Source organism: Phycodurus eques, chromosome 2, assembly GCF_024500275.1.
Source record: "Phycodurus eques isolate BA_2022a chromosome 2, UOR_Pequ_1.1, whole genome shotgun sequence".
NCBI lineage: Eukaryota > Metazoa > Chordata > Actinopteri > Syngnathiformes > Syngnathidae > Phycodurus > Phycodurus eques.
Genome location: NC_084526.1, coordinates 40,928,129 through 40,951,942, shown reverse-complemented (window position 1 = coordinate 40,951,942; position 23,814 = coordinate 40,928,129). Strand labels below are relative to the sequence as shown.

The 23,814-nt window shown below is 42.2% G+C and overlaps 1 protein-coding gene across 5 annotated transcripts in view; it reads right to left on the bottom strand.

Annotated features, from left to right (window-relative positions):
* Window positions 1–3,374: 3,374 nt before the first annotated feature.
* tead1b (TEA domain family member 1b) overlaps window positions 3,375–23,814 on the bottom strand; it is a 51,828-nt gene continuing 31,388 nt past the window's right edge. Inside the window, exons 4-14 of one of the 5 annotated variants that reach the window (XM_061670701.1) lie at window positions 22,375–22,437; window positions 22,222–22,284; window positions 19,709–19,720; window positions 18,716–18,847; window positions 18,387–18,433; window positions 17,986–18,044; window positions 16,299–16,423; window positions 15,537–15,710; window positions 8,433–8,573; window positions 8,201–8,353; window positions 3,375–5,557 (exon numbers count right to left, since the gene is read on the bottom strand). In XM_061670701.1, coding sequence (XP_061526685.1) covers window positions 5,444–5,557; window positions 8,201–8,353; window positions 8,433–8,573; window positions 15,537–15,710; window positions 16,299–16,423; window positions 17,986–18,044; window positions 18,387–18,433; window positions 18,716–18,847; window positions 19,709–19,720; window positions 22,222–22,284; window positions 22,375–22,437 — 1,083 coding nt within the window. In that variant the 3' untranslated portion in view covers window positions 3,375–5,443. Of the gene's footprint in view, window positions 5,558–8,200; window positions 8,354–8,432; window positions 8,574–15,536; window positions 15,711–16,298; window positions 16,424–17,985; window positions 18,045–18,386; window positions 18,434–18,715; window positions 18,848–19,708; window positions 19,721–22,221; window positions 22,438–23,814 lie in introns of all 5 variants that reach the window. The other 4 variants (XM_061670700.1, XM_061670702.1, XM_061670703.1 and 1 more) reach the window with 4 other exon arrangements.

The following is a 23,814-nucleotide window of genomic DNA, read 5'->3' as shown; positions in this document are numbered from 1 at the left end:
TAATCTGTTCCCCCAATTTAGTAAACTGTACCCCATTGACATAGCAGTACGTATTAGCAGTGACCGGCAACAATTAGCCAGCCTGTTTCCTTTTCTAGGTGAGGACCCTTTTGGTGCCCGCGAAATGCCGCAAAAGACCACACTAAACTCCAAATTACTCTAATGACTCCCTAATTACTGGAACACAAGTAGCGAAACAAAATAAACAGTGGTTTTAAGTTTTATTTAGCTGCAATGCTGCATACATAAAAATGATCTAGAAAGCTACAAAATATCTAGTTTATCAAGAAGGCAGCATAATGTTACGGCAAAGACAAGACCATTATCATCATAATTATAATAATTATGCAAAACATACAAACATAGCAGATCCTCTTTTTTTCTTTTGCCTGCTCCAACACATTAGCCGTAGATAAGAAAGGATATGGCACATCTGTACCAAGAAACACCAGGATATCTTTTTGTTTGTTTGTTTGTTTGTTGTTGTACAAAGCACCTTTTTACAAGAACAAATCTGCACATAAAACAAACGTGTGAGCTATGTGAAGCCAAATCACTTTCAAGCCACAATTTGAAAATGATCAAAACAGAACAGATCGGTACCAGTACCTTATTCCTTGACAAAATTACGAATAACTGCTGTTACTCTCGCAGCCCCGAGTCGAACGTGTTAACTGTTTATTTTCTCCCAATTTTTTTTTTTGGAATGTCAGTTTTATATGACAAAATGCTGGAGACATTCACGCCTCGGAAGGCATCAATCCTGTTGTTGTAGTGCTGAAACCACACGTCAACATGTATTGTACCAGCAGTAAAACAACGACCATCTTTATATACAGATCACACAACCATACGACTGTATACAAATACAAGAAGAAAACATGTACAGATCAATACGTGAACAGATACACAGGGCAAACATAAAATCTACTCAAAGAGCACAGTGCCCTTCAGACTGTGGTGGAAAAACACTGATTGAGCTTTTACCTGTGTGTGCGTCCACCACAGACCAGATGTTCTTTAAGAAACAGTGGAGATGCATGTAGCTCTGCCCCACTCTTTATTACCTTGAAATGTTTATTGTTTAAAAAATTAAAAAAAAAAAAAAAAAAAAAAAAGCCAGGGTTTTTTTTTTTTTTTTTAAATTTAAAACACTTGAACCTGCAAGTGTGTGCTAGTATTTTATTTCAACTCAATGACCTCAAACAATTTCACTTGCTTCAAACTCCTTCGTGAAAATCCAAAGATGAGCGAACCATCTGCAATTGAGCAGCCTCCCCAGTTAGCATCACAATCCTGTAAGACATGCCTGGGGAACCATTTTCATGTCCAAAACCTCTGGGAACATCCTTATTTTATGACAAAACCTGATTGATTTCTTTTATTATACAGTAACGCAGTGAACAAAAACAAACAACACTTTTTGTTCTTGCTCCGATTTTTCCCAAGCCGAACTTTCTATGTGCACCAAATGTCCTATTTCTCTCAAATATTGTTCACAAATCTGTGTCGTAAATCCTCACAGGTGTGGCACATCAAGATGTTGATTGGACAGTCCGATTATTGCACAAGCGCGTCTTAGGTTGCCCTCAGAAAAAGGCCAATCTAAAATGTGGTGTCTCCACCTTGGCCACTTGAGGGCAGTAAAAGACAGACAGGCAGATATACTGCACATTGAACCGTCTGAACACCTTTCAGTTTATCAGTACGGCACTAATATTAGTCGTTCTTGGCAGAGAATAAAGTCGAAGTACTGTTATAAAACCAGCGTGACCACCATTTTTCTCAACCAGTGCAACATATTTGTTATGCAGGTCTGTCTCGGGCTGCCCACAATAAAAGGCCACTCTAAAATGTGCCGTTTTACTGTTTTGGGAGGGTCGCATAAGGCCAGTCGATCATTTGTGCCATTCATCCTAGAAATGCGCGGCGAGATGTTGCAAAGATCTCTACACAATTCCTCAAAAGCCGGATATATCCCATTTCTTGCACGGTCAGCATATTCACCGGACACCCCAATACCGTAAAGCTTTTATTGAGGGCAACATAAAGCACGCCCGTGCAATCACCATGCTGTCTCGTCGGCATCGCGGTATCTCACCTGGAAGGCGGATGGATCATTTTGAAAGGAGATGTGCTCACTAGCACAATTAGACCGATTTGTGAATATGTGGGAGAAATGGGACTTTTTGTACTGAGCTCTTTTGAGTTCAGCTCATGACAAATGGGAGCAAAAATCAAAGCGTTGCGTTTATATTTTTGTTCAGTGTATACTTTGAGCATTATGGAGGAAATGTTGCTGGCAGTTCCTCTGAAGTTGTACAGTATTTGTTTTTAGAATTACATGCTGGCTGGATGAAATGCTCTGTTTTCCCTCCCTGCTTTAAGAAAGAAAGGCAATGTGGTACTTGGTTCAATCTCATTTTTTTGGTCTAGCAACATTGTCGTTTTGTGTCAGTTTGAATTGTAAATTGTAAACCAAAGGCACTTTTTTTGCTACCATGCACAAACACAATAACAGAGTAAGAGAATTATTATTTTTTTTTTTTGGTCTTTTACCACAGAAAATTTCACCAGACTTAATAGAAAAAAAAAAAAAGCTGATATTTAGGGAATATATGACTTTTATAGAGAAAAATACAACTTTCATATTATTTGAGGCATTTTTATGTAGTGAATCTGAAAATAGAGGAGTGTATTGGTGGAGGAGTTTGCCTGTATCAGCCTGACTTGACATTAGGATGCAGGATAAAGTTGACTATATACGCTAAGGCACTGTACTCTTAACACTTTGGCAGACTGTTTCGGGAATCTCTCACACGACTCCGACTTGGGGAGTCTTTACGAGGAAACAGATCACAGTTTTAGTAGCGTCTCTCGGAGATCGCACAGCTGTAGCGTGTTTAAGGCTTTGGGGGCCGGCGTAGGCCACGGTAACAGGAATGTAGTGTGAGGCAGCAACGCTCTGACTCAGATCATGCCGGGAATGCTACTCATGTAGGGGGGGGGGGGGGGGGGGGGGGGGGGGGGGCTGAGCCACAAAACGTAAACATGGCTTGCTGTCTGACATGATTTTAGTGTTGGGGCTACTTAAGAGCAGAAGAAAGAAAGTGCTTTTGGATGACTCCGTTTACATCTTGTAGTGCTTTGACCTGTAAGAACACAGGTGTCAAACTCAAGGCCAGATCCGGTCCGTCACGTGACTTCACGTGGTCTGCCAAAGTCAATCATGTGCGCCTGCTTCATGTTTCTTGATAAAATTCGGACCAGAATTGCAAAATGTCATCACTTTTAATAACGTTGAGATTTGGCAAACATTGTTTGTTGCCAAACCTCTTTTTCAAAACAAAACCAAAAAAAAAAACAAAGAAAGAAAAATTGTTGAACAAACCATTTTCCTTGACTTCTGAATTTGAAACTATCCATCAATTTGTTGTGTGTATGTAATAATTCAATGGGGGGGATTATGCACAGTGGACCCCCGCATATTCGCTGATGGGTATTCGCAAATTCACCTCCTTGTATTTTTGTTTTTGTTAACTGTGCTGTATTTTTAAGGATACAGCAATGTTGAAGATGTTTTAAGATTTGAAATAGTTTGTGGTATATTTATTGGTTAAACGATTGATTCTCAAAGTATGGCGCAAGTACCACTAGTGGTACGTGGGCTCCCTCTGGAGGTATGCGGAAGAATAACAGGCGGAGTGCATTTCAGTTGTATTTAACTTTTGAGTACAATACACTTGCATTTAATCTTTAAGAAGTGTCTGTGTTTAAACTTTTATTAAGGTACAGTTTTTATTTAACTTAGGCGCGATGCATTTTATTGAAATCATGATTTAAGTACTGTTTTATTGCGCAATATTCAAGATGCCATCTTTTAACAAACCAACTTTTTCTAGTATTTGGGATGTAATATAGTCTCTATGGCTCAGTAAACGTGAAATATGAATTAAAATCGTCCACGCATTCCTGAGTTTTTCTGCCGAGAGGCCTGAAATCAGCTCATTCGAATTTCTCGAGCTTATCTAAGTCACTAACGAAGATCTCGGCCTTCCCTTTCTGCTCACGAGCCAGCGCTGTCAACATAACAAACACGTGCGCTTTCACAAGTGGGTCTTCTCAACGGAGGCAACCAATCAGAGGAATGGGGGCGGTCTTAGCCAAATATGGACAAAGGGGATACAAAACTGGGTCAAACAGAAGTAGCTGTCACGGCGGCCTTTTCTGGACACTTGTATGACAAAACCAAGGTGTTTTTTTTTGTTTTTGTTTTTAAATGAAATTGACACTTTTATACTAAGTCCATGTTAGAGAGTCACTCTATGGAGGTCTAAATAACCAAAATATGGGATCTTTAAAGCAGAATGTTAATGTTCAAACTGTGCATAATGTTACTGGCTTACAATAAAATTAAATATACTTATATATCTATTTTTTAAAATTATATATATATATACACTTAGGCTGTCTATGTTACTGCATTTTAATGTTGGTCATGACGGTGGTACTTGTCAAGTTGTTGTTTTTTTAGGTAGTACTTGGTGTAAAAAGTTTAAGACCCACTGGTTTACACTCTTAAAATAAGCAATTATAATCACTTTTAGGGGTGTGTCAACTAACCCTAACCACTTTGTCCCTGTCCCTTGTGAATAGCGGGGGTCCACTGCATAATAATAATAATGTGGCCACCAACAACAACAACAAAAAATAAAATAAAAAATAAAAAAATAAAAAAATTTAAAAAAAAAAGAGTTTGACAGTCATGTGTTACAATCATCTGACAGGAACGGTAATGCTTAGCAGGTTGGATTGTTTTCCTAAATCCTTGAGAAAAGGCAGCAAAGTGAGTTTAGTATCTTGTTTTAGAGTGCAATCAAACTGCTGTGACTGTGTTGGTGTGTTTCAACAGGGAAAATAATTCACTGCTCGCTGATAAAAAGCAAAAGAAAACAACAACATAAGACAATTCCAAAAAGAAAAGGCAGTAATTTCATAGCATATTTAGTGTCAGGTTAGTTTCTTTGGAGCTCTATGGGCTGTAGGTCTTGCACATAAAACAAGCATGATCAACACACTCAAACATTGCACAGACCACATGAGGCCACTGGCACAAATAGGCCAATAGCATATATACAGACAAAAAAAAATTGACAACACACAGTTCCATTTACCAAATTAAGAGTAAATTTAGTACGTCGATGCCACAGTTATACCAGATCTACATGATCTCTCAAGATTTCCTGCAGTGGAACGAAGAATAACAAAAAAGAAAACACTAGTAGCACAACTCACCGCTGCAGTCAAACAACACAAAAACAACACAGTGATAAGAAAAGACTTCAGGTAACGACCGAAAAACGCTGTCGCTGTGACTTTTAGCGAGAGGCACTGCCACTTGTCTGGAGGTCAGAGAGTCTGTGAGAAAAGGAGAGGGGTCGATTCATTCTTTTACCAGTCTGTAGATATGATGCTGGGCACCGTGTTCGCTGTTCGACACTTCAAATACACACGCCATACAAAGCAGCGTCTCCTGCGTGTCCCGGTTGGTCACCACCTGCAAAAAACACAAACACACACTTGAAGACACAAAATTTGTCCGGAGGTGCAAATGTGAGGGATTGTCGGTCTCTATTGCCACTTTTCCACTGCGCGATATCTGCTCGGCTCAGCTCTAGTTTACTCTCCTGGTCTCGGTTTGCTGGTTTTCCACATCAAAATACGACTGCGGGAAACTGCGAAAACCGTAGAGCGGCGGTGCGCAAACTGACACGTCATTGGGAAATGCCAAAGACAGGCTATGACGCTTTAAGCAACGGATATTTGAACACAAATGCTCCAGCAACAAATGTAGACAGACAACACAACAATACTCAACGGCATATACTCTTTCGCCTCTGTGAAAAATGACTAATATTACTGCAGTTTACTGCGTCACTTACATTAGCTATGAAGCCTTTCTTTGTTTGTGATTGCATGTGTTATACTGCCCCCAGTGGCCAAGTCTCAAACATCAGAAAGAGCCGCAATTAACCATGAAGCACAAACTGTTGAATTATTCACATTCTATTTGATTGTTATTACTATGTTTTTAAAATATATATATTTTTTAAATTAAATATTCATTATATTATTATTAATTATAAATACATAAAATAAGTTATTTTCCTTATTGACAAACATTACAAAAAATGTTTGGTTTTTTTGGGGGGGGGGGGGGCTGGAACAGATTATTGGCATTTCCATTCATTTCAATAGGGAAAGATTTTTTAGATACACGTGTATACGCAACACACTGCTCAGCATATCTTTATCATTGCTAATGGATTGGTATTAGCATGTAAAATAAGTTAAAGATGAAGAAGGCTCTTGCAGCCTTCGTTTTTTTCTGTATGCCGCCAGTTTGGACATCCCTGCCATAGAGACTGTTGGTACCTCCTTTTGGGAGCATATGTTTCAACTGGGAATGATAAGCACTATAGAAAATTAAGGAATAGTTGACGGCTACAGAACTAGGTGTAGAACTCAAAAAATGATTTTGCTCAACCAATACATATCAAAAGTCCACAACTGTGCTGATGGCGAAAGCCACAATTGGGGGAAAAAAAAAAAAAAAAAGAGTGCATAAGAAGTTGTGACCAAATTTGTTGACAAAACTCTTGGTGAAGAAGGCTCATTGTTCCTTGAGGTTTCTGCGCTTAAAGGGATTTTCTGTAGTTTGCGGAAATCAATTTCTTAGTGTTTTTAATTTCACTCTTTATTTGCCTTGCTTGGGAGCCAAATTTAAAAAAAACCAAAAACATTTTGACTCACGGTTTGTGGACATAGACACACATGTATACACACACACTCAAACACAGTCACTGGTGGCCTTGTGTGATTATTAGATCAGTAATACTCAACCACTGTGGCGGGAAATGACCCAATTTCACTTAATTGGTCTGGAAATTATTTATTTACTACAAATGTATCTTTGTTTATCGATCTATGGCAGCGGCGTATTGTGACAAGTAGAACAATTAAATGCTCTTCCGTTAGATGTCATAAGGTTCAATTATGCTGTCTATCCACCTCTTGCCATTCATACAACAGAATAATAGCTTTGTGTTGAACTAATAAGGCCAGATTTCACACCGAGTAAGTACATTTATGAGCAAATTCAGACCAGATCATCATAATTTCAGGACACAGTCATCCCTCGCTATATCACGGTTCACTTTCCGCGGCTTCACATCGTGGAATTATCCGCTATATCGCAGGATTTCATGGTACCGTATTTTCCGGACTATAAATCGCTCCGGAGTAAAAGTCGCACCAGCCAAACAATGCATAATAAAGAAGGAAAAAAACTTATAAGTCGCATTTTTGGGGGGACATTTATTTGATAAAATCCAACACCAAGAACAAACATTTATTCTTGAAAGGCAATTTAAAATAAAAATAGAATAGAGGACAACAGGCTGAATAGGTGTACGGTATGCTAACAGAGTAAACACAGCTCATTTAAACTATAGCCTACCACCGGAACATTGAACGAACTGTAATTCCTCCACCCGTACAATAGACACAGCCAGTGGTGCACTTTAAATCACTTCATTGAACAGACATAACAGAATAAACAAGAGAACATATTCACACACGACCCGCCATTTGCCACCACTGACGCCGAGTCACTCAACATAGAGTGGCTAACGGTTTAGCTAGTCAAGAGCCAGCCAACTGTCATTCGCTGGCTCCGACGTTCTTCAACAATCCAGACCGCAGTCACAGATACAGTACTGTAGAACGGGACGTGGACAAAAAACAATTCCAGCACCTCACATGCATATAGTATTGGTGTTCTGCATAAAGCTTTACAATATATATAAATAATAAAATATATATTTGATCGGTTACGGGGATGGTCTGGACTGTAAAGCACAGATAAACGAGGGATGACTGTATACATTTTTTTGGTGAGATTTTTGTCCGTTTTTTTTCGAATGGAAAATATGTGCCTTGGCTCTGTAAAGGTTGGGGGGAAAAAAACGGTGTTAGATATTCTGAGCTCCTGCAGAGAAAGACACTCCTCACACTGTGTTTCGTCTCTATTGGAATGACAAGAATGTATGACCAAGCAGAGGAATTCAACAAAATGACATTTTCTTGTTATGTACGTGGCCTGAAGACGAGGAGAAGGAGGTGGAGTGTCATCTCTTACCAATAAGATCGTAAAGTTCTCCAACACGCTGTTCATCATGTACTTCTCAGGCAGGTGTTTCAGCTTATGAATGAAGTTGATCATGTATTCGCACATTGGAGATCTGCTTATCCGGTAGACGAAGCGTCCGTTCTCAAACCGTGCATATTCAGTCTGAAAAAAACCCAGAAATGCAGCAAAAACAAGAAGTACACATTTGCCACTGTTGAAGAGCAACAAAGAAGCTTCTTACCTCTACCTTCTCGACCACCTGCTTTCCAAAAGAGCACACTTTAGTGGAGCATGTGATGGTCATGTTCTCTGAGCTCTCGTACTGACTGGTGACACCGTAGAAAGATCCGTTCTCGTCTTGAATGTTGCAGTTTAGGTCGGCCTGAAAAGCAGAGCATTTGGTTTTCATTGAGTGTAATCCTTCATAATTGGATGACACCAACGCACACATACAAGGTCGACAGAATAAATTCGCAGGGGTTACACTGCATTTCAGGGCGTGTTCACGCTTGAAAGGTTCTGGGCCAGAGAAATGTGGACAGTATCATCCAAATCAATAAGTAGAAGACAATTTGTAGAGCTGGTCTTGTGCTAATTGCAAATGAACTGTGGTGTGTTTAAATGACAGCAGAAGGAAGTCTGTTAATTAGGGCTGCTCACGAATGGGTGGTGACTCGAATCGGGATTCGAATGGGTGTGGAAAAGGGAAAGTAGAATAAGAATTTATAGACTCAAATCACAACGAATTCTAGAATAGCATAAAAAAAACTTTAATCTGCCAAAAGCTGCAACTACTACACTCATGATCTTAAGCCTTTGTTTATGGCCGACGCCATTTTGACTTACTGCGCATAGTTTCTGCGTATATGAGCAGTTGACCATGGATCACGGATGCAAATAGCCGTAAAGCCCTCCAGTGAGACAATGATCTCCGCGTCCAAAAGCAGTGCCCGAGGAGCTGCATGGATTTTCACGGCAGACGGCGACCGCGGCAGAATGCATGGGAGAAAGTTGTCCAAGATCCAACACAGCTTGGCAGATGATTGACAAGAGCTAGCTCGCTGGCTAGCTGTCTAAAGGAGGAGGCAGATGGTCCCAGCCAGCGTGGATTTACGACCTACCCGGGTTCTACTTTTGGCCATGTTATGGCAAGAGCTCCCGGTTAAAGTAAGTGATTTTAAACTAAAAAGAAAAACTTTTACGGTACTCCCTATGCGGTTCAATAGATAGTTTTTGAAATAATCATATTGGATTTTTCATTTGTTGGACAATGACGTCTTTATTGCGGAATAGTACAAGGGGTAACGATTTAATTCTGATTCGGAAGTTTTTCGTGACTGTCAACGCGTGCAGCGAATGGGGATTTCCGAGCCCTACTGTTAATGTTTTTAGAACTTCTCTTGGAACTCGAAACTCTTTTAAAAAAAAAAACACTCACTGCACATTTATTCAGAAACGTTTTGTACCATCTCAGCTGGTAAAAATACGGTACCATCATATTAACATAAATCCTAGAAGCAGTGTTGAGTTTCGTTCACATCATTTGTCACAATCGGTGTCTAATGTATTTGTGTATTTGAGTCAATATCACCATTTGCTACCTTTGAGACTTCCCGATTTCATCCAAAAAAGGTCAAGATTTTCCATATTCATTGTATTAAGTAGATGGTATGCTGATAGAAATGCATATTGCATATTGGCCACCCCTCCTTGAGCAGTCACCTTGTCGTGGTGGAGGGGTTTGTGTGTCCCAGTGATCCTAGGAGCTAAGTTGTCTGGGGCTTTATGCCCCTGGCAGGGTCACCCATGACAAACAGGTCCTAGGTGAGGGACCAGACAAAGCACGGCTCAAAGACCCCTAATGATGACGACAAACAATGGACTTAGTTTTCCCTCGCCCGGATGCGGGTCACCGGGGCCCCCCACTGGAGCCAGGCCTGGTGGTGGGGCTAGAAGGCGAGCACCTGGTGGCCGGGCCTGCACCCGTGGGGCCCGGCCGGGCACAGCCCGAAAGGGTTACGTGGGTCCCCCTTCCCATGGGCTCACCACCTATGGGAGGGGCCATAGGGGTCGGGTGCAGTGTGAGCTGGGCGGTGGCCGAAGGCGGGGACCTTGGCGATCCGATCCCCGGCTACAGAAGCTGGCTCTAGGGACGTGGAATGTCACCTCTCTGGCAGGGAAGGAGCCCGAGCTGGTGTGTGAGGTCGAGAAGTTCCGACTAGATATAGTCGGACTCGCCTCCACACACAGCTTGGGCTCTGGTACCAGTCCTCTCGAGAGGGGTTGGACTCTCTTCCACTCTGGAGTTGCCCACGGTGAGAGGCGCCGAGCAGGTGTGGGTATACTTATTGCCCCCCGGCTCGGCGCCTGTACGTCGGGGTTCACCCCGGTGGACGAGAGGGTAGCCTCCCTCCGCCTTCGGGTGGGGGGACGGGTCCTGACTGTTGTTTGTGCCTATGCACCAAACAACAGTTCAGAGTACTTGGAGGGGGTGCTGGAGAGCGCTCCCGCTGGGGATTCCATTGTTCTGTTGGGGGACTTCAATGCTCACGTGGGCAATGACAGTGAGACCTGGAAGGGCGTGATTGGGAGGAACGGCCCCCCTGATCAGAACCCGAGCGGTGTTCTGTTATTGGACTTCTGTGCTCGTCATGGATTGTCCATAACGAACACCATGTTCAAGCATAAGGGTGTCCACACGTGCACTTGGCACCAGGACACCCTAGGTCGCAGTTCGATGATCGACTTTGTGGTCGTGTCATCGGACTTGCGGCCACATGTCTTGGACACTCAGGTGAGGAGAGGGGCAGAGCTGTCAACTGATCACCACCTAGTGGTGAGTTGGCTCCGATGGTGGGGGAAGATGCCGGTCCGACGTGGCAGGCCCAAACGTATTGTGAGGGTCTGCTGGGAATGTCTGGCAGAATCCCCTGTCAGAAGGAGTTTCAACTCCCACCTCCGACAGAACTTTGTTCATATTCCGGGGGTGGCTGGGGACATCGAGTCCGAGTGGACCATGTTCCACGCCTCCATTGCTGAGGCGGCCGACCGGAGCTGTGGCCGTAAGGTGGTCGGTGCCTGTCGTGGCGGCAATCCCCGAACCCGTTGGTGGACACCAACGGTGAGGGATGCCGTCAAGCTGAAGAAGGAGTCCTATTGGGCCTTTTTGGCCTGTGGGACTCCTGAGGCAGCTGATGGGTACCGGCTGGCCAAGCGGAATGCAGCTCTGGTGGTCGCTGAAGCAAAAACTCGGGTATGGGAGGAGTTCGGTGAGGCCATGGAGAAAGACTTCCGGACGGCTTCGAGGAAATTCTGGTCCACCATCCGACGTCTCAGGAGAGGAAAGCAGTGCACCACCAACACTGTGTATAGTGGGGATGGGGCGCTGCTGACCTCGACTCGGGACGTTGTGAGTCGGTGGGGAGAATACTTCGAAGACCTCCTCAATTCCACCGACACGCCTTCCCATGAGGAAGCAGAGTGTGGGTTCTCTGAGGCGGGCTCTCCTATCTCTGGGTTTGAGGTCACCGAGGTAGTTAAAAAGCTCCTCGGTGGCAGGGCCCCGGGGGTGGATGAGATTCGCCCGGAGTTCCTAAAGGCTCTGGATGTTGTGGGGCTGTCCTGGTTGACACGCCTCTGCAACATCGCGTGGACATCGGGGACAGTGCCTCTGGATTGGCAGACTGGGGTGGTGGTCCCCCTTTTTAAGAAGGGGGACCGGAGGGTGTGTTCCAACTACAGGGGGATCACACTGCTCAGCCTCCCTGGTAAGGTCTATTCATGGGTGCTGGAGAGGAGGGTCCGTCGGGAAGTCGAATCTCAGATTCAGGAGGAGCAGTGTGGTTTTCGTCCTGGCCGTGGAACAGTGGACCAGCTCTACACCCTCGGCAGGGTCCTCGAGGGTGCATGGGAGTTCGCCCATCCAGTCTACATGTGTTTTGTGGACTTGGAGAAGGCGTTCGACCGTGTCCCTCGGGGAGTCCTGTGGAGGGTGCTTCAGGAGTATGGGGCACCGAACCCCCTGATACGGGCTGTTCGGTCCCTCTACGACCGGAGTCAGAGTTTGGTCCGCATATCCGGCAGTAAGTCGGACTCGTTCCCGGTGAGGGTTGGACTCCGCCAAGGCTGCCCTTTGTCGCCGATTCTGTTCATAACTTTTATGGACAGAATTTCTAGGCGCAGGCGAGGCGTAGAGGGGGTCTGGTTTGGTGGCCTCAGTATTGCATGCTGATGATGTGGTTCTGTTGGCTTCATCAAACCGTGAGCTCCAACTCTCACTGGAGCAGTTCGCAGCCGAGTGTGAAGCGGCTGGGATGAGAATCAGCACCTCCAAATCTGAGACCATGGTCCTCAGTCGGAGAAGGGTGGCATGCCTTCTCCGGGTCGGGGATGAGATCCTGCCCCAAGTGGAGGAGTTCAAGTATCTTGGGGTCTTGTTCACGAGTGAGGGAAGAATGGAACGGGAGATCGACAGACGGATCGGTGCAGCGTCTGCAGTGATGCGGACTTTGTATCGGTCCGTTGTGGTAAAGAAGGAGCTAAGCCGAAAGGCGAAGCTCTCGATTTACCGGTCGATCTTCGTTCCTACCCTCACCTATGGTCATGAGCTGTGGGTCGTGACCGAAAGAACGCGATCCCGGATACAAGCGGCCGAAATGAGTTTCCTCCGCAGGGTGTCCAGGCTCTCCCTTAGAGATAGGGTGAGAAGCTCGGTCATCCGGGAGGATCTCAGAGTAGAGCCGCTGCTCCTCCGCATTGAGAGGAGCCAGATGAGGTGGCTGGGGCATCTGATTCGGATGCCTCCCGGACGCCTCCCTGGTGAGGTGTTCCGGGCACGTCCCACCGGGAGGAGACCCCGGGGACGACCCAGGACACGCTGGAGAGCCTATGTCCTTAGGCTGGCCTGGGAACGCCTCGGGATCCCTCCGGAAGAGCTGGATGAAGTGGCTGGGGAGAGGGAAGTCTGGGGGTCCCTGCTAAAGCTACTGCCCCCGCGACCCGACCCGGATAAGCGGTAGAAAATGGATGGATGGATGGATATTGGCCAAGACGTTTTCCTATTTTCATGATGACTGAGTGATTCTGATGAGGACACCAAAGGCACTCTGCTGTGATATGGGCCCAGGTCATTGATTTACAGTAATAAGCCACCATGTAATGCAGATAGATGTACAGTATAAGAAGTGTCTCCTCTGCAAAAAGCAGTGTACACACTGTGAAATCCCCCCAATCTATATTCTGATTATTTTGACAATATATATATATATATATATATATATATATATATATATATATATATATATACAGAGCAGGGCCACGTGTGTCCAGAGTGGAAATTCTGAAGAGGCTCAAGCAACATTAAAAGAGTGATTTATAAGATTGATCGTCCATGTTCCCAGAGGGGCGCCTGTCTCTACGCCCCGCACATCCTGTTAATTACGGCCACAAAAAGCGGAGACGTCCGCCTCCAACATTCTCCTCCTTCATTAAGCAGAGCAGTTATACATTCATTATTGTGCAGATCCTGCCTTTCATTTGAAATTTAGATTGGCCGGTCATTTCAAAAGGAATTTGAGGGGACTTGGTCCAAGTACATGGTCTCTACTTTGTTGGCCGCCGCTAGTTAGCATTTTGCATCGGGGATGGAATACGTGCAATGTTTAAAGAGCCATTATGCGGCGCAACCAGGTCACACTATTGTTTGGATATATTAGACTGAATTAGCGAGAGCTTTGATCAAAAGCTCTCCTGCTATGCCCATCCAAATATAGCCTAACGCATTCTGTAAACAATAAAAGCACAATCTCTTCAAAGTAGACTACTGAAACTGACTGGTTGTAACCTCTAATAAAATAAAAATAAAGACAGAATTGTTGACACCGTTTTGGTTGACAGTATCAAAAGTTCATTATTTAATAAATGTGTTTATTATGGCAGTTGTATTGTAAAGATGTAGAATGGGCCTGCATCTACAACCCTTATTCCAGTGAAGTTGGGACGTTGTGTTAAACATAAATAAAAACAGAATACAAGGATTTGCAAATCATGTTCAACCTATATTTAATTGAATACACTACAAAGACAAGATATTTCATGTTCAAACTGATAAACTTGAATGTTTTAGCAAATAATCATTAACTTAGAACTTTATGGCTGCAACACGTTCCAAAAAAGCTATTATTATCGTCGTTATTTGAATATGAAGCTGTCCCATTCTATATTCATATACATGAGACACAACGCTATGAAAAAACGGAAAAAAAAAAAATATATATTCTCTTTGGAAAGAGAGATTTGATTTGATGCAGCTCTCATTAAAAGCTGCCGAGCTAATGTTCTTTCCTAGCTAATGCCCCCACATATTTGCTTGGCAAAAAAAATGTGAAGATATATATTTTTTTGGGCAAAATACAGTCTACATTATTGTATCATATTTAAGTGTCTTTTTAATTGAAAAGAACAAACAAACAAAAACTGGTTGTCCGCTCAGTCAAAGTTCCGCGGCGGAAATGAGAAGGTGGAAGTTCCACCAACACACACACTAACTGACTCCGGCCCCCGACTCCCAGTCCCCGACTCACTCATCAAATCACAAATCTAACTGCAGCCATGTTGGACTTGTGATTGAGAGTCAAGCGAGCGAGGCTAGATAAGATGGCTGCTTGTCTGCTGCCGCTGCTTGGCTCATGGTAGTTTTGTCAAACTAGGCCTAAACACGGCATCAAAACCAGTGGAATCTGTAAAAACAGCTCAGCGCAACCCTGCTAAACTTATTTACGACCGCCAGTTTGTGCTGCCCCTGCGTATATCCAGCAGTTTCGGGTCGGAAAACACTGCAGCGCCAGCCATTCTACGCAACCGCTGCTATTTGCCACCAGCAACAGACCACCCGAGGAGCATTGGGCACCATCAGTGTTACTCCTGTGTTTTGCTGTGTAGTCAAACGTTCACTGTTTTACACCGGACTGCACCTCTACAGTAATTCTTCATCTTAGCGTCAGGGTTAACTTTTACATTGTATATGTGCTTTCTTAGGTATAAGATGTTCCTGTACCTGTACTTTATTTTGACAGCAATGTTTGAACATGTTTTTAAGCATTTACATATTTTATTAAAGAGTTTTGGTATATTTATGGTTTAAACCTTTAATACAGTCAATTATGATCACTTTTAGGAGGGTGCCAATTATTCACAGAAATGTGCCTTTCGTGGTCGGGCTCGGTCACTATCCTCCAGTGACTAGTGGGGGTCCACTGTATACACAAAAACAATATAATCTTATTGGTAATGTACAATGTATGTTCAACATGGGCAAGAATGCTGGTATTATAGGAATCTCACTCACCCAGAACTTTATAAGGAAGAAGGAATTTTGGGCGCCCTTCGCGTACAGTTCCTTCAGTCCTCCCTTCTTTTCAGGAAATTTATCATAAATCTGACGAATGTCCACAGACTCAAGCAGGGCGTCGCTGTAGGAATGATTTGTCTGTCCGATATGCACAAAGAGGTGCTTGTTGTACTGGAAGGACAAATAAAAGATGTACTATAGTCACACATTACAGTGAAGGAAACTGGTTTTCAATGTGGATCTATTCAATTTACGGTTGGTGAGCGAACATCTCAGTTTGATTAATACACAGAGAAGATTAGTTGACTGAACACAATGATTGCGATCGAGCTTAACTCAGTTTATTTAAAAAAAAATTGACAAAATCTAATTTTAAGGGATGAGGTTTTACACGTGGAGCAAGTACAACGTTGTAAATTCAAGCCAAATAAGTGACAGCGTGAAATTAAGAATACTAAGAAATTGATGACAAAGCACAGAAAATCTCTTTAAGAGCATGTAAAATGCTCAAGTAGACGGGCAAGTCCTTTGTTTGAAAATGTATGCATAAATAAATGAGGGGCATTAAATCATTTATGTTTACAATAAACCTTTACATTTCTGAAAGTAGTCTGAAAGTCTCCTCTTTTTTTTAGGTCACCAACTGACTTCCTGGGAAAAAGTCCCAGTGCATTTACAAAGAAACTAACAACATAAGAGGCGGGAAAAAACACCATCAGATGGTGACACTTCATGTTTTATATTTAACATTCTTCTTACAGAGTCTGGGTCTCTTTGTTGCTCCAGGAAGGCAGAGAACTCCACCAGTCGCAGTTTGGTTGTACCGATAGAGCGGCCCTGCCATGCTGGTGCCGTCGGAGCAGAAGCGGCTGTGGGCTCGTAGCCTGCAGTGACAACACAATAATGACAGTTGTCTACATTGAATATCATTGAGTTCATCCTTTTGAAATGCAGGACTTTATGTGGTAGGAAGAGGCAGTGGTAAGTAAAATATAAGCATTAGAAATCAAATGAAAAAATATTTTACATGAAATCCTCGTCTTTATCTTAAAATAAATGCCACTGCACTTTTAAGACATACTTTTGAATACTTTCAGAGTTAGTATTTTGTAAGTAAAATAAAATCTATTTATTTATATTTCTTTCTTCTTCTTCTTTTTTTTTTTATTTTTTTTTTTACAGTACTACTTTTAAAATAAGTGCCCACCCCAAAACAGAAATAACAATTCATTAATCCCACTGGACTAAAAACAATCTTATAATTGTTCTCATACATTACTGCTTTGGCTCTGGCTCTTGCTTGATTTACAGCTTCAGCTGTTCAACAGTCCGGTGTCTGCGTTGTCGTATTTTACGCTTCATAATGCGCCACACATTTTCAATGGGAGACAGGTCTGGAGTGCAGGCAAGCCAGTCTAGTACCCGCACTCTTTTAGTACGAAGCCACGCTGTTGTAACACGTGCAGAATGTGGTTTGGCATTGTCTTGCTGAAATAAGCAGGGGCGTCCATGAAAAAGTTGTTGCTTGGATGGCAGCATATGTTTCTCCCAAAACCCTTTATGTACCTTTCAGCATTAATGGTGCCTTCGCAGATGTGTAAGTTACCCATGCCATTGGCACAACACAGCGCCATACCATCACAGAGGCTAGCTTTTGAACTTTGCGTCCATTACAGTCCGGATGCTACTTTTCCTCTTTGGCCCGGCGGACATGACGACCACAATTTCCAAAAACAATTTGAAATATGCACTCGTCGGACCACAGAACGTAGCTACTACTGAGCCCATGCGGTGATATCCTTTACACATTGATGTCAGTTTTTGATGCAGTGACTGAGGGATCGAAGGTCACGGGCATTCAATGTTGGCTTTCGGCCTTGCATCTCACATGCAGTGTTTTCTCCAGATTCTCTGAACCTTTTGATTATATTATGGACCATGGATGATGAAATCCCTAAATCCCTTGCAATTGTACATTGAGGAACATTGTCCTTAAACTGTTCGACTATTTTCTCACACACTTGTTCACAAGGAGGTGAACCTCGCCCCATCTTTGCTTGTGAATGACTGAGCAATTGAGGGAAGCTCCTTTTCTACCCAATCATGGCACCCACCTGTTCCCAATTAGCCTGTTCACCTGCGGGATGTTCCAAAAAGGTGTTTGATGAGCATTCCTCAACTTTCTCAATCTTTTTTCCCACCTGTCCCAGTTCGTTTGGAACGTGTTGCAGCCATAAAATTCCAAGTTAATGATTATTGGCTAAAAACAATAAAGTTTATCAGTTTGAACATTAAATATCTTGTCTTTGTAGTGCATTCAATTGAATATAGGTTGAACATGATTTGCAAATCATTGTATTCTGTTTTTATTTATGTTTCACACAATGGCCCAACTTCATTGGAATTGGGGTTGTACGTTCAAGTGTGTTGTGTGAGTGATCCTCACTTGAAATTGACGTGACTGCAGGCTGGATGGGATAGGCTTGCTGGGTGAAGGGTTTGATGCTGCAAGGAAAAAATAAAATAAAACATGAAAACATCCCTGGATTATGAAATTAAATGTATTAATGAAAGATGTAAATACTTCAATTTTTCTTATTGTATCCTTCCGTTAAGAGAAACCCAGCAATTGTCAACAATAAAATTTGACTTAAAATTAAAGGTAGATTGTGCAGTTTAAAACAAAAACTTGCCATATCATTATTATTATTATTATTGTAATTACATGTTAAAACTGTGTGTATGACCTGACAGTAGAAAATGAAATCAATCTTTTGAAAAGCATCCTTCTAAACAATTTTGTCCATGTGTACCTGTGGTAACATTTGAGCAAAGTAGCACACTTACTCTTGTGAGGATCCTGGCTGACTCGTTGATATCATCCCTTGCCATATCTAACGAATTAGATACAATCATGAATAAGATATTAATCGACAACAAATAACAAAAGAGCAGCCAATTGTAAGCCTATTTTGTGGCAAGATGAAAATGGCTGTGTTCTGGGAAAGAAGTTATCTCCACTAGCACTCTTTCTGATCATGTGCTTATCTGATTGGGGCAGTTGAGCAAACCCTGGTGTGTAATGTGATTTGGCCCCGGCGTGGGCCCCATGGCTGGCCTGCGTGAAGCTGAGCAGGACTGATCAATAGCGGCGTGTCTGGGTGCGAGGCCCTCACCCCTGCTCCGGGGAATGCTGGATGCGGGATGCCGGGCAGGCCCAGCTTGTTGTGAATAGCCGTGGCAGAGACGATCTGAGCTGACGACATGGAGGCCATGCTCTGGAGGGCTTTGTCCTTCACGGCCTGGTCCTTTAATATCAGACACAAAAGGCTTAGTGCTCGCATAGAAAGAAGGGGGCAGGGGGTTGGGGGTGGTGATAGTGCACGTTGCACAGGTAACAACAACCAAAACCCAATAAACACACTGAAAGCACTACTGACCTCTCAAACAACACAAGCAGGTTAAAAGAGGATGCAACAGTGTGGCTTTTAAAGTGCGAGCGTGTTTTTTGTTTGTTTTGTTTTTCCAATGGAATGCACTAAACGATGATCGCATGAATGCCTATCCACAATACCTAGTGGTGATATGAACTTCAGCAAAAGTTTGCTTGTTGAGTAAAAAAATAAATAAAATTAAAAAAAACAAAAACATCCAATAGCAGCAGCACTTGTATCAAGGCTACAACAATCTGCAGATTTAAAAAAATAACTCAAAACATTGTAAACAAGGACGCATATTCTTCGCTCTTTTTATCTCTGCGCTGGATGTAATTAAAAGGAACTGACATTAAAGGAACTGTAGATGCATATTGAAACATCATTTCACAGTGCCAGCTTGAAGTAGTGCTTCTAGATTTGATTTGAAGATAAAGTGCATTCAGAAATATATTGAAATGTAAGCTGTAAATGCAGCATTCTTATTGCGGGAGCGTGCACACCAGAGCTGGAGAAACCGTGCAGACACAGTGATACTAAAGGGTAAGCATGCTGACAACAGATGCCGGTGAGTCCGACTAAAGTGCGACAACAGCAGCAGGGACCAACACATTGGAAAATCCTCTCACTACGGCAGAATCACAGGCGCAAAACTAGCAGCGGAGGAACAAAACCACAACAACAACAACAACAAAAAAGCAGAAACAGCAGCACAAATTGAAAGTCAATACTTACCATACTCGTAACCTAAATGCAAGCAAACAAGATTACCTTGTAAATTTAAGACTATAAGCACGTGAAAATTTATTTCCAACAATAAACATTGGTGCAGAAATATGCATTAACATAATTATCACTTCCGCTAATGATGATATGTTTTCTTCAAAGGAGTATTAGGGTCACACAAATCAGGGAGGGTTCTTGTAGACACATCAAATTTGGAATTTTCCTTTAAGTATTGAAACTTTGTTCTTATAATTGTATTACTGTACGTAATTCTCAAAGGTTTTTTTTTTTTTTTCCAGAAGCCCTAATACTTCTTTGCCGAGTTTGTCCGATACACAAAAACTCCATCACCAGACACATACATATGCCATTCTCATCAATCCCAATCTCAATCCCCATGAGGAAAATTAAGGACCATATTTTTCAGTTTGTTTCCCTTGGATCCAGAAAAAAAATCAGTTCATAGATCATAGCCATTTATGTGTTTATTTAACCAGTAGCAAACATTAAATCCTTAATCTTACATCCGACACTGTAAGTGCTTTTCTGGTCAATGGAATCTGAGAAGAACCAATAAAAAGAAACGAAACATCAAGAAAATAAAGCTTTTGTATTCATAAATGAGCAACAGATTCTATAGCGAACGTCCTGCTCTCATCTTTTCATTGGACGGAATAAAAAACAAAAGTAGCTTAATGACTAATTTTACTCAGATGCCATAGACATGAGTAGAAACAGCAGGTTTTCATTGATGACCCCCCCCCCCCCCCCCCACCCTCTGCCCACAAAAAAAGGAAGGGCACACTTGTAGATCTCTTTGCCACTGGAGTCTAATTTGCTTTAAATGAGAAAAGACAGGGATTCATACAAAAGCCGTCTGTTTTTCCTCACAGAGCTGCCTGTGCCTCTGAAAGAGCAGGCATTCATGTGGCTGTCTCACTCTCTGTGGCTCTTTACACATAGACACACCACAGATTAATGAGGTGTCATTACTGGGTATGGAATACTGTGAGTGAAACAACAAAGTGTGAAAGTCAAAATGTGTGGACCCTAAAGGAGAAGAGCATGTTATATTTCATTCTTCATTAACTTAATTTGTTCTTTAACAATGGGTTTGTTCAATTTGTTTTTTATTTTGATTTTTTGGTGATTTTTCAATGTTAGGCCAAATGAAAGCACATCTGATGGGGACCACCCAAGAAAAATAAAAAGGAAGGAAAGTGCGAGCCGCAGTACTGTTAGAGTATTGTTGAATTATCAACAGGTTGAAGGGAGGACAGAAAGCAGAGGGCATTTTACTAAACTGTCTGCTTCTCAGCCATTCTGCGCTCTGAATGCGGACTGCCGAGCCTTTGACAGCAGAGAAAAGTTAGGTGACGCTGTCAAATAAGGGTGTGCTGTAATTGTATTGATTCATTTACACACACATCCCCTGTTCTGCCATGCCTCTTTAGACAGCAACTGCCTCTGCACTGGCGCTCTCAGCCAATCACCAAACAGCCAATGCCAGCATGCTTCCCCACAATAACGCACTTTATAGTCTGGAAGCTTAACATCATGAGTAAGCTAAGTATCAAACACATCTGCATCATTGTACAACAGGGTGTCTCAGGCTGTTCTATTTTGTTTCAGCTATCATTCGGACAGATTTGAGGCCATCAGGATTTGACAGCTTAGCCTTTGCGGTTAGGAAGTAAGCATATCATTCCCTTGCCCATGGCTTGCCAATTGACATCGGAGCAGTGTTCCAAAATTGGCTTCCAGCAAGAAGTTGCAGCGGAAAGCCTGCTGCAACAACCGCTGGTGAAAACAGTAAACTCCTCGAGCGGGTGTTCGCGCAAGACGCATTTTCAAGACGTGCTTGGTCCTGGAAGATATCATAAATAGTTTCCTTTAACATGGTCCTGGAACATATCATAAATGGTTTTATCTAATACAGGTCCCAGTTTGGGTGTTGGCATGATGTTTGGTGATGTTAATGTTGCCTCAAGAGTAAACTCCATTTATTTCATATATAATATATTTGGTCATCATATTTGGTCATCTCAGATGGTTATCCTTATTAGTCTCAGATGCACATTTATTAGGTATTATAATATAATGAGCCAATGCAAGTTAAATGGCATCTGTTATCCAAAATATTTTAGGTATCAATTTGTTTTGGCAACGTGAGCATGTTAGTGGCAATTATTTATTTTATTTTTTTAAACACAATACTTGCAAATATTTCATTATTATTATGTACAATTTATTATTATATATATTAGTATTTGGCTGGCATTTTATGGGCTATACAACTGTTCTCATAACATAAATAAAGGAATGGATGCAAGTGAAAACAGAGTATGAAAGTGAGATGGACTGACGTGGTGCAAAGGGGGTTAGAGACAAGAAGGACCAATTCAACAGAACATTTAGTTTAGGGGGGGGGGGGCATCAGGAATTAGCTTGTCCCCATGGGAAGAGGGCGGTTAGTTCAGAAGCACAGCAACAAACAAGCCCAAAAGCAGAAAAGCGCATACCTTTAGCTTGGAATGAAACTCACGAGATTTTCTTCTGGCTAGAACCTGAATGTGACTAGACACCTGCGGGGTAGGGGAGGGGAGGAAAACAAAGGAAGAGCCTGTAACCATGGCAATGAAAAGCCCCCTGTAACTGGGCAAAGCCAGACGTACCTTAATGGCAGCTTGGATTTCTCGAACTTTCTTTCTTGCTAAGACCTGTATGTGACTAGACACCTCCATTCAAAAGAGAAAAGGGGAAAATAAACAAAACGAGAACACACACGTCTTTGTCAGGGAGACAAGGTGCAGGTCAGTGGCATCTCCACACAGCACACCGTGCTAGCATCCAATAAAGCATTATCCTGTGTGTCGTCGTCACTTAAGTGAGCTGATTAAGGAGGATGCAGGCCCCTTTAGAACACATTAAGAGCACACAGATGTGATCCGCTGTGTACTGAATGTCAATTGGTTAGTCTCATATTCTTATGGGAGTTGGAGGAGGCATTTCACCGGCCAAGTTTACTTCCCATGTAAAATATGGTGGTATTATTAATACAATCCTATCGAATGTTAATATTCTAGCAGGTGTGAGTCAAATAAGGTTTCTTATCATCAGTGGAAATTATTGCCTGTTGAGGTTTACACAACAGGAAGTCAGGCAGGCCTTATTAACTGTACACAATAGAGGAATCTGACCAATGTTGATATCAAAATATTTAATTATGAAAGACTGTGGTATTCTGTAACCAGGCTCCCTTTTAAATCCAAAAAGTCTCATTTGAAAGCATTTTGGCATGGAGGTGATAACAGTAAATTTGCATGATCCTAGTCAAACTCATGTCATTGTGTAATCATTGTACAGTGGTACCTTGAGTTGAGTTTTTCGAGATACGAGCCGTTGCTTGGCTGATTTTTTTTTTACTTTGAGTTGCGAGCAAAAATTAGAGATACAAGCTGCAGCTGACTAAGCAGTAGCGTCTTCTTTGTGTACAGCCCCCTGGTGGCCAAGGCTTGCACACCAAAAGGAGAATGAATAATTGGGGGAAATATGATTTGAAATATGAGTATAATATAATATTGGTCAATGCAAATGAAGCACAAAAATCAACTTGTTGCTACAGTGCTCAACATGAATAAATACGCCAACCGATTGATTATGAAATCTTGATCTTCCTTTCAGAATCAATATTTTCTATGGCATGCTATACTGCGACATAATATATCCATTGATCATCAATAAGTATGCACAACACAGGATTTTTTTCTAACACAATTTGATGTTGCAAAAATAATCAATATCATATTTTTGGGAAAAATACATTCACAACAATTTAACCACAGGCGAATCTAATCATGATTCAAATGTTCCTGTGTTCACTGCGAAATGGATAAAAGTATTACTTTTCAAATGAGGTGCATTAATTTATGTTGTGCACTGTATGTCTCTGCCTGCAATCATTGCTACCATGTGTAATACAGAACCCAATCTGAGTAAGAACAAAAGCTTATTTGTGTTTGACCAGAATGAGAAAAAGCGTAATTACAGAGAGGTCATGCATTTGGATTAACTATGAAATCCTTGGTAGCGATATAAAAAAAGAAATGTTTTTC